General features: G+C 51.7%; 1 protein-coding gene across 3 annotated transcripts; it reads left to right on the forward strand.

Moving 5' to 3' along the window:
* Nucleotides 1-13,023: 13,023 nt before the first annotated feature.
* LOC124682898 (probable ubiquitin receptor RAD23) lies at nt 13,024-17,642 on the forward strand. 3 transcript variants are annotated; one of them, XM_047217520.1, is made up of 11 exons: nt 13,024-13,173; nt 14,194-14,355; nt 14,910-14,957; nt 15,301-15,365; nt 15,695-15,751; nt 15,841-16,018; nt 16,352-16,498; nt 16,580-16,693; nt 16,776-16,885; nt 16,966-17,044; nt 17,200-17,642. In XM_047217520.1, the coding sequence occupies exons 1-11, from the start codon at nt 13,108-13,110 to the stop codon at nt 17,335-17,337; spliced, it is 1,164 nt and encodes a 387-aa protein (XP_047073476.1). In that variant the 5' UTR covers nt 13,024-13,107; the 3' UTR covers nt 17,338-17,642. The 3 variants fall into 3 exon arrangements, with proteins under 3 accessions (XP_047073476.1, XP_047073462.1, XP_047073470.1); XM_047217506.1 differs by having other exon boundaries at nt 13,025-13,173; nt 14,907-14,957; XM_047217514.1 differs by having other exon boundaries at nt 13,026-13,173; nt 14,907-14,957; nt 15,698-15,751.
* Nucleotides 17,643-18,113: the final 471 nt, after the last annotated feature.

Genomic DNA, 18,113 nt, shown 5'->3' on the forward strand with positions numbered 1-18,113 from the left:
CTCTCCTCCGTCCCCTGCACCCTCCCCAACCTCCGGCTCCTCCCCTGAGCCCTTTCCTCTTCCGTGCCCTCCACAGACCGCCGGCCAGTTTTCCCCTTTCGGCACCCTCGTTGCTCGCGCCGCCGCGGATGGCCGGCCCGTGCCCTCCTACTCTCAGGTGGCGGCCTCCCCCTCAAAGCCCACCCCCGCCCCTGCCCGCGCCACACCTCCTCCGCTGCGCTCTCTCAGCCGCCGGTGCCACAAGTGCCTTTCCCCAAGTCACCTCGTCGCCGACTGCCGAGACCCGGTGTGCTGCCGGCGGTGCCGCCACTCCGGCCACAAGGAGAAAGCTTGTAAGCTCCAACCTTACTCCTACTCTGCCCCTCCCTCCTCCATCCCTTTTTCCCCTTCTCATCTCCCTCTTCCCATCAATCTCAGGTCCGAGATGGACGCTGCTGGCGAGGCTGATGACCACCAAGCCCCTAGGCCCCTGTTCTGCCCCCTTTGCTTCGCCAATGATCACTCCAGGGCCGCTTGCCGCCTCGTCGTCCCTGCCGCCCTTGCGCAGGATGTTCCTGACGAGGAGGAGGCCGATGCCATGGAGGTGGTCGGGGCCAACGCTGCTCCTCCGCCCGTGGACGAGGAGGAGGAGGAGGACCCCGAGGAGCTCATTTTCGAGGAGAATCTCAGCGACGGTGACGCTCCTCCGCCCCTGGACGCCACCCCTGCGGCCAGCCACGCCGCCTCCGAGGACGCTGGCAGCATGGGAGAGGACGGCTTCATCCCCATTGTGGATCCTGCTGACTACCTCCCTGTGCCCGGCTCTGACTCAGACGACCTGGAAGACGCGAGCCTCGCGGCTCCCGAGCGACCGGACAATGTCTCTGTCTACATGCCCTTCTCCAACCTTCGCCACTTCGACAACCTCGCTTATGCCTTCGTCAACCCTCCCTTGGAGGATCCTCAGAGCTTCATCACCCAGGCCGCCGATCTTGGCTGCGGCCCAGACCGGGTCTCCTTGTTTCCCTCGTCTGAAGGAGCCCGCCTTGCGGTCTTCTCTTCTCCTCTTGATCGTGAGAATGCCGTCCTCAATGGCCCATTCATTGGGATTGAAGCCTCCGTTTTCTTCCGGCGCCATGACGAAACTGATAATCGCTTCCTCTTTGATCATGAGGCCATGGCCGCCCTCTCCATCGCTCGCTACCCCGTGGAGCACTGGCGTCGTCACCACATTTCCCACTCCTCTGGCCCCTACGCCAACCCTCATGCTATTGACCCCATTTGCCTCGTGGGAGTGGACTTTGAGGCCGTTCTTGTCACCGTCAAGGCCGAGACAATCTCCCACATTCCTTTCACTCTCAGCGTGAAAAATCATTGCAGCACTGGCACTTTTGCCGATGTGTCCATTGTCGGCTTTGAGGACCTCGCCCCTGGCTTGGAGGGTTCTTCGGGACCAGACCTGCACCCCATCCCTGAGGCCTTCTCCTCGGATGAAGAGGAGGATTTCATCCAGCTTGAGGGAGGCGCTGGATATGCCGAGTCCATGGAGATTCTTGGCATCCCTCCTCCTCAGGTGCCCCATGGCGAGCCTAGCAGCGCTGCTCCTGCTGCTCCTATCGTCGCCCGTGCCCTTGCGAATGCTCCTCCGCTGCCCATCATCTTCGGCAAGCCAATCCTCTCCAAGCCTGCTCGTGTTGAAATCAAGCTGCGGCTTGGTTTCTTCGACGTCCTTGTGGTGGGCAGCGATGGCGGGCAGCTATCCTTCCGGCTGCCCCTTCGCTGTGCCTCCACTGACCCAGGCTGCAAGGGGCTCCTTGTCGCCAACTTCGCCACAGCTTCGGCCGGCCTGATCGACTCTATTGCCCTTGTCGGGCCTCTTCGCCGGCCATCCCTCTCCGTTAAGGTGCTGGCACGCGGCGAAGTTGCTGGCTTGGCCGTGCAAGTGCCTCTCAGTCAAGCTGAGGCTCTTGTTCTCGGAAGCACTGCTCAGCCGGTGGTGGAGGATCCTGCCCCTGCTTCAAGCCTTCTTGGAAGCCCAGCTCAGTCCGTGGTGGAGGATCTCGCCCCTGCCTCATGCCCTGCCCCTGCTTCAAACCCAGCTCAGTCCGTGGTGGAGGATCTCGCCCCTGCCTCATGCCCTGCCCCTGCTTCAAGCCCAGCTCCTGCTGCTGTCTCTGCCGCGGCTTCACCGACCGTCTCCTCGCTCGCCTTGGAGCGCTCGCCTGTGCGCCCCACGCGTTGGGCTGTGTCGCCTGCTGCGACTCGCCCCCCTCGCCGCTGCTCCAGGCTCGCCGGGGAAAAGGCTTACGTTTCCATTGTCGACAAGGCGGTTCGGCGCAAAAAGGCGCTCATCGAAGGCTCCTCCACTCCGGCGCCCAAGCCTCGCCGCGGTGAGCTCTTCGCTGATGACCTGCTTGCCATCGCTGTGGAGGAGGGCACCCAGCTGGCTTCTGAAGACGTCCTTGCCCTGGCTCGGGCTTGTGACCTGCCTCCCAGCAGCTTGGGTCTCCGCGCGGCCCTCCCGTCGCCGGCCGGTTCTCCATGATTGCTGCTCTTTGCTGCCGCGACGCCCCGCAGCTGCTCCGTCGCTGCTCCGGCGTCCCCCCTCGCTCATCCCCCTTTCGGCGTTTGGGCTCTTGCTGTATCTCTTGTGGGCTCCTACCTTTCTCTTGGTGGGATTGGGCTGCCCCGGCTAACCCTCGCTCTAGGCTTTGTTGCTTCATTTTGGGCCTGTGTCTTTGCCCGTGTACTCCTTTTATTATGTGCTTTGTAACCTGGGCTTTAGACTCCACTATGCTGGTTATTCCTGTTCGCTTTGACTACTTCGACTCTCAGATGACTTCCAATCCCTATGTTAGTTAAAATCATCCTTGAATGCTGGAACGTTCGAGGCCTTGGTGGTCGGCAGAAACGTGACGACGTCAAAGCTGTTGTTGGCTGCAACCTCCCTTCTATCCTTTGTTTACAAGAGACCAAGCTCACGGATATCTCCGCTTTCACCGCTTCATCCTTCCTCCCTCCGTCTCTAAGGTCCTTCGTCTTCAAACCCTCGGCTGGCTCCTCTGGAGGTATAATTACAGCCTGGGATGACCGTCTTCTTGAACTCACTCACCACTCCATTGATGAGTTTTCCGTCTCCACCACTTTCTCGCATCGCTCCGATGACCTCTTGTTTACCATTGTCAATGTCTACGGTCCTTGCACCCACCCTGACAAGCCTATCTTCCTCTCCTCCCTCGAGCAGATCTTTCCCTCCTTCTCTGGACCTGTCGCCTTTCTGGGTGACTTCAACCTCGTTCGATCCCCTCGTGACAAGTCCAATGGGAACATCAACACCACTGAGGCCGCCTCCTTCAACGATTTCATTAATAACCTCGGGCTTCTTGAGATTCCTTTGCTGGACCGGCAGTTCACTTGGTCCAACCAACAAAGCCCTCCAACCCTCGCCCGCCTCGATAGGGTTCTCATCAATCCTGAGTGGAGCTTTGCTCTTCCAGACTCTACTCTAACCTCTTCTTCCCGCCCCACCTCGGACCATGTTCCTATCCACCTTGAAGCCTCCTCCAAAGCCCCGCGAAGTACCGTCTTCCGTATGGAAAACTCCTGGCTGTCCCATTCTGCTTTTCCCTACCTTGTCACTAGCAACTGGAATAGCGTCGGTCCAAACCACTCTCACCTCTCTCCTGTCAGTCAACTTTGCCTTCGCCTCAAACGGGTCCGGGCTGCTGCCCGCGCCTGGGCCAGGGAAAGACGGCTGCCATCCATCTACTTGCTCAACTGTCGTTCCGTCATCTCCTTTCTTGACAGGCTGGATGAGCACCGCACCCTCTCCCCCCTCGAGCAGGACCTTCGTTCCTTGGCAAAAACCCATCTCAGCCAAAAAAACTTCGAACGTGCCACCTACTGGAGGCAGCGGGCGAAAATTAAAAATTGCACCCTCGGGGATGAAAACTCCCGCTACTTCCACCTTTGCGCATCTGGGCGCCTCCAGAAAAATCAAATTAAAAATCTTGAGGCTGACGATGGGAACCTCACCTCCTCGCACACTGCTAAAGCTACTATTCTTCACACCTTCTTCAAATCCCTTCTTGGCACCCCTCTGCCGGCCAGCGACAACCTCAACCTCCCCTCCTTAGTCCACTCAACCTCTATCACCCCCTCCCAGGCCACTTCCCTCATCCGCCCCTTCACCCTCGAAGAGATTCGGGATGCCCTCTTCTCCATGAACGACAACTCCAGCCCTGGTCCGGACGGCTTCGGCCCCGCCTTCTTTAAGCGTAATTGGGACCTTGTCAAGCACGACCTTCTTGCTGCGCTATCTAGATTCCACTCCCTTTCTACTGACCTCCGCCCCATAAATAAGTCCTATATTGTCCTGCTTCCAAAAAAGGCCGGTGCAAACAAACCAGAGAACTTCCGACCCATCTCCCTCCAAAACTGTTGCCTCAAGGTCCACTCCAAATGCCTCACCCTGCGCCTCCGGGAGCTTATCCCACACCTGGTTCACCCTGACCAGACTGGTTTCATCTCTGGGCGCTCCATTGCGGAAAACTTCGTCTATGATGCCGATATTGTTCAGGCTTGCCATAGGCGCTCCGCTCCTGCCGCTTTCTTTAAACTTGACTTCCGCAAGGCCTTCGACTCCATTAGCTGGGAGGCCCTGGACCGCATTATGCGGGCTAAAGGCCTTCCGGATCTTTGGTGCTCTTGGATTAATATGCTTAACCAAACTAGCCATACTGCCGTCCTCCTCAACGGCATTCCTGGGCGCTGGATCCAATGTCTTCGTGGTCTTAGACAAGGAGACCCTCTCTCCCCTTTCCTTTTCAACATTGTTGCTGATGTCCTCCAGCAGATGCTCCGCCTGGCCTCCCTTTCTGGCCTTCTCCTCCACCCCCTTGTCGATGACCTTCCTTGCCCCGTCCTCCAGTACGCCGACGACACCCTCATCATTATTCGAGCCATCCCGGACCATGTCGCCAACCTCAAACATATCCTAGACGACTTCTCTGCTGCCACTGGTCTGACCATAAACTTCCATAAGAGCACCTTTGTGCCCATAAAAATCGATGCCTCTATCACCACATCTATGGCTGCCACCTTCGGTTGCCCGATATCCACCTTCCCCCAAACATACCTGGGACTTCCGCTCTCCCCCTATAAACTGCGCTTTGGCGACTTCGCACCCATCATGACCAAAAGCGACATGCGCCTCTCTGGGTGGCGAGGTCGTTGCCTTCCCATAGGCGGCCGCCTGATCCTCGTCAACTCCGTCCTCACCTCTATGCTCTCTCACGCCATGTGTGCTGGGCTCCTCCCAGCCGGCGTTATTGAGGCCATTGATAAGCGACGGCGCGCCTTCCTCTGGACTGGCGAAGAATCTTGTCATGGTGGCCAGTGCAAGGTAGCCTGGGACGATGTCTGCGTCCCCAAACTTCTTGGGGGTCTCGGAGTCATATCCCTCCCAGCCCAGAACTCCGCCCTCATGGCAAAATTCCTCACCAAACTTCACTCTGACACATCGGCTCCTTGGGCCTCCTGGTTCCGCCGCATGTACGGATGGCACAATTCTCGTGATCTGGGCGATCACCACTACCTCGACACCCCCATCTGGAAGGATATTGTGGCGGGGCTCCCCTCCTTTCGCTCTATCTCCAAAGTCTCTCTGGGCAACGGGGCTTCCACGGCTTTCTGGGTCGATTGTTGGCTTGGGGACCAAACCCTCCAAGAGCGTTTTCCTAACCTCTTCTCTCACTCTACCCGCCCCAACATTAACGTCGCGACCACTCTCTCCCTGGGCCTCCGCAGCTCCCTTGGACCGCGCCTCACGGCTGCCGCGGCTGATGACCTTCGAGCTTTGTCTATCGAGCTGACCTCTGTGGAGCTCCGCCCTGACGCTCCGGACACACGTGACGCTCGCCTCTCTGACAAAAAACTCTCAAAAAAATGTTTCTATGTCAACTCTTTCAGGCATTTGCAGATTGATGACGTGGCGCCAACGGTTTGGCGGAGTGCTGCCCCTTTAAAGTGCAAGATCTTCTGCTGGCTTGCTCGGAAAAGGCGCCTGCCCACTAACGAGCGAAGGTTTCGACACCACCTTTCTACCTCTGCTGCCTGTCTCTGCTGCAACCTGGATGAAGATGTGGACCACCTCCTGCTCTTCTGCCCCCAGGCAGTCGAAATCTGGGACTACTTCCTCCAAAATTTCAACCCAAGCATGTACACGGGGTTCTCTGACTTCTGCCTCAGACGGAACTGCACCTACGAGGAATCCACCATCAACACTGCCGAGAAACGCAAGGACCTTCAATGGCGTAGTTGAAAATCTTTCACTTGTATCTCGCCGTTGTATTGAGGATATTAGGCTCTGGGCCTATAGATGCACCACCCCCTCCTCTACCTCCTTTCTTAATTCTTGGTGCAATGGGTATGATCCCCCCTGAACTCTCTAGGCTAGCTCTCTCTCTGCCCCTCTACCCCTCTCAAGCTATGTAATAAAAACCGTTCCGCAGCTTTGATATATAATTGTTCAGGCTGGCGTAAGTCCGTCGTAGCCCAGGTCAAAAAAAAATAAATAAAACTACAGCAATTCATGCTAGGGTAACAAGTCGGTACCGATTTTTGCTAGTATTTTTTTTGCAAAAAACACAACCAAGTCTGAGGCACATCCTTACAAATCACACTAATTTTCATTTGATTGTATTTTAACACAGACGAATGGGATAGGACTCACCTGACAGAGTTACTGGTCAAACAAATTACCACGTAGGCATGGTTGACCTTCTTATCTCTGTCCTCCAAGAGCAACCTCGGGCCTCCACCGCCGCCAGAAGCGCCCGTCGTGTGCCCGTTCCCCAGGTCGCTAGTGGTCCTCCTTTCATTGCAGCACCTCCCCCTTCTCCCTCCCTTATGTGTTGCTGCCGGTGTCGCCCGCACCTAGGGTGATGGCCAACTCCCCGTGGCAAGCTCTGCTCCTCCGCCACCTCGCCCAAAGCCGTCGGTCCCTGCCTCACCTCGGTCGATGATACCTGCAACTCTGCTGCCGGCGTCGCCCGCACCCAGATGACGGCCAGCCGGCCAGGTCCCCGTGGCAAGCTCCGCTCCTTCGCCACCTCGCCCAAAGCCCCGGCCTCTTGCCTCCCCTCCGGCTGAATCCCGTCCACACGATGCACACAAAAGCTCCCCTGCTAGTTCTCTAATGTCGGTCCGTTTGCAAATTACAGATGTTGCCCACGGATGTCTGCAAGTTCGGCCGCAGCCGGCCCTCTCCGCCAGCCAGGCCCCTCTCTGATGATGGCAGTAGCATGGAGTATTTTCTTGCATATGATGCGTGTGAGGATACTAGTAGCCGGTTAATTTCGCTTGGTACTCCGGTGGGCAAGCATTGACGTCGGAGTAGGTCGATCCGGACTCGTTGCAAACCATGGCAAGCCTCCTTAAAAGTTGGAGCAGAGAAGCTACAAAGCTAGGCTACGTACGTGTTTCTTCACAAGACAACTCACTTGCGAGTAGCTCTGGAAGAAAGAAAAAATAGCTTGTGAGCAGGAAGTGAATGCCGATATATGGATGGTGCTTAAATTGTGTGTTTTTGTTCGTCCCAAGTTGATAGTTCCAGTTTCTCTGCTAATGTTGTGCTGGCTAAATACTTGGCTATTCACAAAACGCGGGTTGCAAGATAGGAGTAGGAGGTATCGGGGATTGCATGAATATCCTGAAGTTACGCCTGCCATCGCCCGGTCGGTGATATAGTGCAGCTGTCCGCTGCCTAGTGAGAGCGACAAAAGGCGGTGGTCACAATTCATGATGGCGTTGGAGGCCTCCTAGGATACTCAGTTGTAATCTCTAATTATTCTGGGATTTGAGAGTTCAGAAGCTGTAAGACTCATACGGACAGATCACACATGCTATGCCAATCAGGTGGAGGAGATTTCTTAGGGATAAAAAAGCTATCATTGAAGACGATTTCGCCTGATTAGAGCAGGACAAACCACGTTAGGTCGATCCGAGAAACGCACTTCGTGCTGGTTAGGAATTCCGTTGTTCTGATGAAGTTGCCTCAGCCTATTGACAAATGATTGTAACCTCTCGGTTGATTAATTATCTCCATGTCGCCGCATAAAAGTAGTTTATCTAAACTAGACCTGTGCGGTGAGCAGAGTGTGTTGCCCATGGGAAAACACATGAATTGATATGCAATTGCTACAGGAACCAAAACCACAATAAACTTCAAAAGGATCATTTGGGTGCAATGCAGGAAAAAGGCACCAACCATAGATACAAAAAGATGAAAACATGCGTTGAAACCTAATATATTTGTTTTCCTCCAAGATTCTTATGGAATAGTTGATTTCATTGGAATTTCGAAGGAAACTAAGATTCCCATTCATTTACACCATAGAAATATTGTTATATAAGAACCTTTTCTCCAAAGTTCTTACATTTCTTCAATATTCCAAACGAACCCTATTTGAACGCAAGAACTTAAAACGTAGCAATAGGAAAAACGTAGGATTGAGATGTCATGTCACTAAAATCACAAGAAAGCTTTCAAATGTTGTTTGGGTGCCACATAGAAAATTCTCAGAAAATAGTAGACACAAAGACAAAAGCATAAGCTGAGACTCCATGTCTGTTTCCCTCCAAAGCTTTTATGGAATAGATACCTGAACCGGTCCGGGAGTCCAGGAAACAAACCCATATAGGATTTTCGTCCCCTCCGTCTCTAGTGGCCTTGGAGCCTTAGAGGTGTGTCGGACCACAACTGTGGTTGGCACGAGAGTTCTTGTTCTTTGTTTAGGTTTATTTTATTGTCTTTTGGGGATGGTGAGGTGGCAACTATATTCATAAGTTAGGATAAGGTCCTCCTGTTCTATCTTTGCTCCGGTGGTGCGTTTAGCTCTGGCGGAGGGTGCGTGGAGTCATGTGCTAGGCGGATCTCTTGGGATCCGGTCGGTTTTCGTGTCTGTTGGTGTGATTTTAGGTTAGTTTCTTCCGATCCGAGGTTGTCATCGTTAGCGATGGTTGCTCATTAGTGCGTTGGTCCTTTGTGGCCTTAGCACGTCGACTTCCCACCTGTGTACTACACCAAGCTCTACTACGATAAGCTTTGACGACTCCGTGATGTAGGCGCAAGGATAGGGGCGCACTTTTAGCTCGCACTAGTGTCTATAGTCGTTGATGATTATTATTAGATGGGTGAAATTTTTGTAAATAAGCTTTATGGAACAGCCTGCTCAATAGGGTTTCCAAGGAATCTAATATTACAATTCTTTTGGTAAAGAATAGAGTTTTTCGTGCAGAAACCCTATCGTTGAAAAATTTAGAGTAAAATACATGGTAGGTACTTCTACTTGTCGACGGGGGTTCAATTTAGTCACCGTACTTCGCGAATACCAAATTACGGTCATCAAATACGAGTGGCATGCCCACAGACGGTCACTGGCTCTGGTAGCACGATGTATTTGATGATGTGGCATGTTAGAGTATATTTGGTAGTTATAGATTATACGGGATTGTATTAGGATTGTTTCCATATTCTCCCTAGGAGGTTTCTTAGCTTCCAAGTCTTGTACTCTATATATACTCGCCCATGAGGTGCAATACAACATCCAACATATTCCGCCAATCTCTCTCCCTCTCTATCCTTCTACATGGTATCAGCCGCAAGTTCCTGACCTAGCCGCCGCACAGCTTCCGCGCCGCGCCGCCCCCGGGGAGGTCTCTCCATGGCCTACTCCGGGGGCCGCGCAACCCGTATGCGGGTTCGTCCGCCGATCCGTTGATCCGCTGCCCTCGAGTCTTTTTTTTTTCCAATCCGTAGATTGGTTTTCTTTTTGCTCCGCCGGTTGCTCGACCGGCGTTTTCTTTTTTTGGTTTATCGATCATAGATCGGATTGAGTCGCCCACCGCCGCCGTCACCGCGCGCCTCTACTCCGACAACGGCATCGATCTATACCGGCCATCTTCATCAACCGCGCGGCACGGCCGCACGCGTCACACACGGGACGCCTACGCGCGACGCAGCAGGCTGTCTCGCCCGCGCGGTCTCCATCGCCGGTCCGTCTTCGCCGTCTTCGCCCGGGACATCACCGACAACGTCGCCAACGACTCCAATCTGCGGCACGTCGTCCACGCCATGGCGCGTACAGCGCCGCCGTCGGTCTGATCAACCGACCGCGTGCACGTCTCCGCCAAGCACGTCTCCGCCAAGCACGTCCCCGAGCACGCGCCTACCACCGATCGAGCTACGGGCTACCGCTGCGTCGCCCCTTCGGGTCGCAGCGCCGCCGCCTTTGGTCCACGCTCGCTAGCCAACGACGCGCCTTCGAGGCGCGTACATCGCCGAGTGGCGTCCCGCCGCTGCACCGACTCGCGCCACTGCAGCTATGCCGGCCCCTCGAGCCGTGGCGTCGCCGCACGCGGTCGCCTTCGCCGTCCCCGCGCGTCGATGTCCGAGGCCACCACGGCGCCGCCCCTTCGGCGCGGGTCGCCTCCATCCGCGCATGGTCTTCGTCACGCCGTTGGGTCTTCCTCGCCTACTTCGTGTACCGCCGCCGCGCCCCACCCCAGGTCGCCGCCGGGCTCGCCAACCTCTTCAGGTCGCGGCTGGGCTCGCCGACCACCGCAACGCCCGTCTAGGCGTCCGGCTTGACCACCCCTGGTCACCGCCGGGTTCGCCGCCTTCTACGTCTTCGTACACTACAGCTTCGCCGCCAGCGTCCTCGCCTCTTCACCGACTACGTCACCTGCTACTCTACTCCGACACCCGTCGTCGAGACTCGCCTCTTCCCCGACTACACCACCTGCTCCTCTTCTCCGACACCCGTCGTCGAGACCTCCTCTACTAGTCTACTCCGACATGGCGCGCACTTTGTAATGTTCCCTACCCTCGCATGCCCGGTGCGGCAACACCGGAAGTGCCTTCGTCCCGACACGTTCCCGAGTCCGGCAAACTCGCGTCGGACGTCTCGTCTTCATCGGCTTCGACAACGTCTTCTTCGGCATCGCCTCTACGGCTGCCTCGACCGCGTCACCGAGTTCTTCTATGTGTACCCGGTTACGGCAAAACCGAAGTATGCCTTCGTCCCCGACGTGCGCCCAGTTACGGCAAAACTAGGGCCGCACCTCGTCCTCGACGGCTCGGGACTGCATCGACTTCGGCATCGACCATCTCCACGACTGCCTCGACACGTCTCCGTCACTCTCCTCGCGCACTATGCGCTTGCGGCCTCATGTGCGGCTACCTCGACACCGGCACCCGACGACGACATCGACCACGGCATCTCCTCGCGCGGCTACCCTGACCAAGGTTGCACCACCCAACGCTCTCGGCTCCCTCGACATCGGCACAAGGGCTACCACCTCGCCTGCGCCTCACCGGCTTCCTCTACGGTCCAAGCATCCGCGACGCAACTCCGTCCACGACGCTCCCGCTATGATTGCGGGGGAGTGTCGGCCCGTTGGTTCCTACCTTCGGCTTCTCTCCGGTCGACCGTCCGCGACGCTATCTGTTGTTCACGTCGCTACCGCTACGGCTAGCGGGGAGTGTTAGAGTATATTTGGTAGTTATAGATTATACGGGATTGTATTAGGATTGTTTCCATATTCTCCCTAGGAGGTTTCTTAGCTTCCAAGTCTTGTACTCTATATATACTCGCCCATGAGGTGCAATACAACATCCAACATATTCCGCCAATCTCTCTCCCTCTCTATCCTTCTACATGGCATGCGCACGCCCCACTAATCAGGACAACCATAGATAAACTTAAAAAAGGTCTATGTGCAGGAGGGGGGTATTAGCAAACCCGTCTACATCTAGCAATTTCCTCTCGCGTTGACCACTCCTTTCTCTCCCGTGTGGATCTTTTTCTCGCTCACACCGCAAGCAGAGTTGTTGCACCGAGTTGCGGCTCCGGCAGCAGGGGAGTGCAACGCGGAGATCAAACATCACACGCGGAGGCACACGGAAGATCATGGGCGGCGTTCGCGTGCGACGATCTATTGCGTTGCGGCGGCCGGCGATAGTCTGTGGGACGACGCGGCTCGGCAACGCGGCAAAAGGCGGGCGCGCGGGCGAGCTACCTCGACGGCGGCGGACGAGCGGCCTCCAGGCACCAGGCAGGTTGGGCTCGCTCGGTTCATGTCTGCGGTCCGGATCGGCAGGGCACGCGCAGGCGGTGGCCGAAGCTGCTTGCAGCGAGGGGTGCGGGAGCGGCAGCAGGCGGGGCGTGCAGGTGGCTGACTCGGTATCAACGCGGTGGCCAGGCTGCGGCGCCGGAAGTTCCACACATGGTTGTCTGGTGCGACTCTGGGTGGAAGGCGGGGTAGCGCCGGCGAGGAGGAGCAACATGACGGATTTGGCTGCGGCGATGCTCGCATCTGCTGACTGCAAATCGGTGGCTACTTACTCGGGCGCACGCCGCCGTTCTTGAGCGGCGAGGTTGATTAGGGCGCCGGGTGGAGAGGTGGGGCAGCGCCGGTGTGGGCAGGAGGGGAGCAACTGAGCAAGACTCGTCGGATTCGGAGCAACTAAGAGGAAGGGGATGGGTAACTGTTTCTGTGGATGTTTTCTGCAAAACAAACACTGATGGAATCTTGCATGTGCACTGACATGTAGGTCTCGTTAATGCCACGTATGCAAATACACCACACTTCCGGAGGCAGTGACTGTCTATGAACACGCTGATCGTATTTAGTGATCGTAATTAGGTATTCTCTTACGGTGATCGATTTGAAACCCGCCGACAAGTTGGAGTACCCACCATGTATTTTACTCAAAAATTTATTTAGGGCCTTAATGTATTTCGTTCTCCGGATTAAAGCACAATGTTTCCTGAAAAACCAAACCACTGTTTCTCGCAGCAAAAAAGATCAAGAATCTCCTGATCGAGAGGAAAAAAGAAAGGGGAAACAAAAGAAAAGTATATCCTACAAGAATCCAGGACGTTTACACAAATAGCTCCAACCTGAGGACCCAGGCCGCAAAAGTACGCGTCACCCGTCACCGCCGCTGTATTTCCATTCCATACACAGCAACCCCGACACCCGTCCCGTTCTCGTCTTTCCCCTTGCCCACTCTTCTCCGAACCCTCGAGGGCTGCGCCAGGGAGCGGCCCGGCCGGCGGCGCGATGAAGGTCTCCATCAAAACCCTCAAGGGCTCCAGCTTCGAGGTCGAGGTGGAGCCAACCAGCAAGGTACGCCACCGCCAACCTGATCCGCGCGAATCTGCTCGTTTCCGCGGCGGTTCTAGCTCCGGCAGTCGCGTGGTCTGGCGCGGGTTTGAGATGGGCGCGTGCTAGGGTTTTTAGCGTCGTAGCAGGCTAGCAGCGGGGGAACCTTAGGGTTGCGGGATTTCGCTTAGATTGGTGGTGCGAATCTGTTGGGTTGTTGTTGTTCTGATTACATCTTCGAGTTGTGGAGTAGATTCGTTGTGGGAGGTCCGGTTCCTGCTCCTGCATGTTGCCACGCAAGGTTAGTTTGGAGATTTGAACAGGTTGGCTGCGTTATGACTGGGGGATGGCTTCTTCTCGCGGGAGCTGTCACTGAGTTGGATTAGATTCCGATGGCCATGCTGCTTCTGGCACTGTGTGGAGCGACATCAGACATGTAAATTCGTGTCAACTGCTTGATTTGAGGCCATGAAATGCGGGTTTTAATTGCTTCATGACTTCATGTAGAATAATATACAACACTGACACATATCTGTATTATCCGCTTGTTTAGGGGGGCGTAATTGCTATTTGGTGACTCTATTATTGCACGCTTGTACCTTTTGTGGTGTATGCATGGGCATGCTGCAGTTAACAACCATCTAATTTGGCAGCCGTTGTAATGTTAAGAGGCTCTTTCCCGGGAATGATATCGATGCATGGTTCAGTAGCGGATAAGTTCAATTACCTCAGAATATATCTCAAATGTGCATGATAAGTTATTCAACATGTATATGACGTAATTGTTGCCATTCTGGTTACTAATCAGTAATAATTATGGTTAGATGGTATGCCTCCAGTGAAGTGAACAAATAGTCAAATATGCATCACAGTCTGTTCTTGAATGTTAATACTAGTTAATTATCTACTCTATTTCGATGATTTATTTATTGTCTCAGGTTGTGAAAATGATGTTTTCTTCACACCTGAAACCCCGGCTCCAGTAGACTCAGTAGTCAATTATACACACATGAGATTGTGTCTGACTGTAATCGCTTTCTGCAGGTTGCTGATCTTAAAAAGCTCATCGAAACTACACAAGGACAGAATGTCTACCCAGCTGATCAACAGATGCTCATCCATCAAGGGAATGTTCTTAAAAATGACACAACACTAGAAGAGAGCAAAGTTCTTGAGAACAACTTCATTGTTATAATGTTGTCTAAGGTACCACAAGTCCTTCCTATAGTTGTGGTAGAAAGCTCTTTATAGTTGTACTAAAGAGCTCAACACTCGTTATAATGTACTAGAAAACTGAATCTTTATTGTCACCTAATATTATTACAAAACTTGACATGATGATGAAGATATTCTTGCTAATATACCATAATTTCCTGTTTTTTGCCTGCTGATATATATTGTACTTCCTCCGTCTATAAAAAGATGTCTCAACTTTGTCAAAATTTGGATGTATCTAGACCTTACATCCAAATTTTGACAAAGTTGAGACATCCTTTTATAGACGGAGGGAGTACAAGAGTTCGTTTACTTCTTTTGACAATAGTCTTGCTAACATAATCAGTATGCTCTTAAAATTTCTTGATGCAATTAATCAAGTGCTTGTATCTCTTGAGAAGGGTTAGGCAGGCTATAATAATGCTATATGTTGTCACACTTACGGAATAAAAATTGTCCATATATCCTTCTCGAGAAGTTGGGAGGTTTTCAGAATGCACATAATTTATCCTTAACTACAACATGGACAAACTTTTTTGTAGAAGGGATCAACAAGTGCTGCTTCAAGTACTGCTAAGGAGTCCCCAAAGCAGGTGAGACAGAATGGAGATTGGAGAATAACTATGTTTCGTACTTCTTTTTATAGATTTTTTTTGTAACCTCATACCACCCCCTCAGTTATTCTTTTAAGGTCACCAAACGATGGTTTTGCTAACAAAATTTTCTTAGGCGACCAGGCCAACTAGGTAGTTGACATAGAACTGTTAGCATCTCATGTGTTATACATTATATGATATCTGATATCTACTTGGATTATGTTACTATACGTTTGTGGCTGTTTGCTGGTAGTATTGCCTATATATTCCAAGTTTGATGTTGCTTGTTTCTTTACTTCAGTAGTTTTCTTAATGAAATTTTATTTGTTAAATCTTACAGCCCTCAGTCGATCGGGCTATACCTGTTGCCCCTACAACCCAGCCACCAACTGTGCCAACACCTGTGTACGTATCCTCTCCTGTTAATTGGACTAAAAGTATCAAATTCTTATTTTGTGCAAGGTTCACTTCTCTCGAATTCTTGATTTTCTTTTATCCAACAGTACAAGTATCAGAGTAAAAAAAGGGTACACATTGTCATTAACTATGTTACGATATATTTTGGTCTGCACTCTCATTTGTAACTTGTGAAATGCATGGTGTTGTTTTCTTTTCCTTGCTATAACTATTCTTAGTGTATGTAAGTTTACATTTACATTTCTGGAAGTTGTAACTGTGGATTAAGTTTGGTACTAGCTAATAGCATCCTTTTTATGTTAAATTGTTTATTGAAGCAGCATACCTGTCAGTGCACCTATTCCAACTGCACAGGCTGTTGCAGCTGTTGCACCGTAAGTTCCTACCTTTTTATATGATCTTTTCACTGACAAGAAAATGAAGCAACATTTGATGATACTTTCTGTTAATGTGATTTGAACAGTACTGAAGGTGATCCTTATGGTCAAGCTGCATCAAGCCTTGTTGCGGGAAGCACTTTAGAAGGAACAGTTGAATCAATTCTTGAAATGGGTGGAGGAGCATGGGACCGGGACACTGTTGTGCGTGCTCTACGGGCTGCATTTAACAACCCGGAGCGGGCTGTTGAATATTTGTATACTGTAAGAAACACAGTTTTCTTATTCAATTGTTCTTTTGTTTCCTGTTTGCTTGGACTTTCTGGAAGCGTATTTTTTTTGTGGAGTTCAGAACAAGTATTGATTATGATTAGAAAATTTACTCTGAGGTATTAGTTTGTAGTAAACGATCTTATATGTCTGTAGTTTAGGCCTTCCTCTGGATGACAGACACAGCAGGGCCATATACCAAACAATGACTGCATCTCTCTTTTCTCAGTTCATATATGCCAAACTTCAGTTCTTATTCTGGTACAACTTTCGGACGAAATGGTTCCACTGTTGTTTACTCTAATATCATTTTGTCTTTTGATATAGGGGATTCCAGAGCAGGCAGAGCCCCCTGCTGCAGCCCAAGAACCTCCTGCAAGTGGCCAACCAGCTGATCCAGTTCAGGCTCCACAGTCTCAAGCTGCAATTCCTCCATCAGGACCCAATGCTAATCCCTTGGATCTGTTTCCCCAGGTTCTGTTCTCTTCTCCCTCCCTCGGCGCCTCTCTCTGTGACATGGTATGATCTTTAAATTATGTCCAATTTGATCCGCAGGTCCTTCCAAATGCTTCTGCAAATGCTGGTGGTGGAAATCTTGATGTTTTGCGAAACAATTCACAATTCCGTGGCTTGCTTTCTTTAGTGCAGGCTAATCCTCAAATTTTACAGGCATTTTTTCGTGGTCTTTATCTTCTTCTGGTCGTCTACTTCTTGCGATGTTTGCATTGACACACATATCATTAAACTGCAGCCTTTGCTTCAAGAACTGGGGAAACAAAATCCACAGATTTTACAATTGATCCAGGAAAACCAGGCTGAGTTCCTGCGGTTGATAAATGAACCTGCAGAGGGAGCTGAAGGGTACAAAATTATAGTGATTTCTGCTTCTAATATCTGTGTGATACTGCAGTGTGCTTGACCGTTGTTGATATTTGAACCAGGAATTTACTAGAGCAGTTTGGTGCGGGAGTGCCTCAAACAGTAGCAGTCACACCTGAGGAGAATGAAGCTATACAACGTGTAAGTTTTACTTCCGGCCTCACACCCCCGCATTCCTGTCTGTGTGCCAGTATCCTTGTTCTGCCACAGGGATTAGTTACTGATCGCGTGTTACTACTTACTTCATGCACAGTGCTGCCCTTGTCATACCATTGTATTTGGTTGTGTATATGCAGCTTGAACAAATGGGCTTCGATCGCGACCTGGTTCTAGAGGTTTTCTTTGCGTGCAACAAGGACGAGCAGCTGGCTGCAAACTATCTCCTGGACCACATGAATGAGTTTGATGATGAAGCGCCAGAACCACCTCTATAATTTGGTAGTTATAGATTACAAAAGGTACATGTCTCACGCAAATGTGATGATCGAGCCCATTTGGAAGTTTGGAACAGTGGTGTTTGTGAAAGCTGAATGAATTGCCCCAATTTAGGACTCTGGGCTTGAGGAATACTTTTCAGTTTCTCTGAAATTTGGAAGTTTCTTCTGTTTCGGAATTTTATGATCAGTACATACTGTAGCTGACACTTGAAGACTGTATAACAGGGTCTTGAAGCTGTAGTATTGTTTAACATGTAGACGTGCCTCGGTGCCTGTGTTTCTTCGAACTTTTTTTCTGTTCAGATCAAGTACCTCTCAGTGTTATCTTTGGCTCTTGCCAGTGGCTGCATTAATATCGTATCATTTTTGCTTTTGAGTTGAAACAGAATGCATTCTGAGCCCGTTTGAACTGATCCCGTTGAAGAACAAAAATGCTACTCGGTGAAACGTGCGATATCAACTTTTAGTTTGAAAATCCGGACGATGAGCGGATCATATGATCCTCTCCAAACGAAAGAGCTAGTTTTTTTTCCTTCTTGAGGTAAACAACTAGTTTGCTGTCCTTGCTTATTGCAATATTCTTTAAAACTGACATAGTGGCTATGCGCTGCTATGGAATTCAAGACGTGAAAAACAACGAAAAAATATTCCTGAAAAGTATCTAGAGGTCTAATAACTGTCTATTGCCTAACAATGAACACAATTGTCTTCACAGTTCGATGCGTTTCTTCTCATCATCCCTTTTAGATTGCAATAGTCCTAGACTTACGGAC

This window comes from Lolium rigidum, chromosome 1, assembly GCF_022539505.1.
Source record: "Lolium rigidum isolate FL_2022 chromosome 1, APGP_CSIRO_Lrig_0.1, whole genome shotgun sequence".
NCBI lineage: Eukaryota > Viridiplantae > Streptophyta > Magnoliopsida > Poales > Poaceae > Lolium > Lolium rigidum.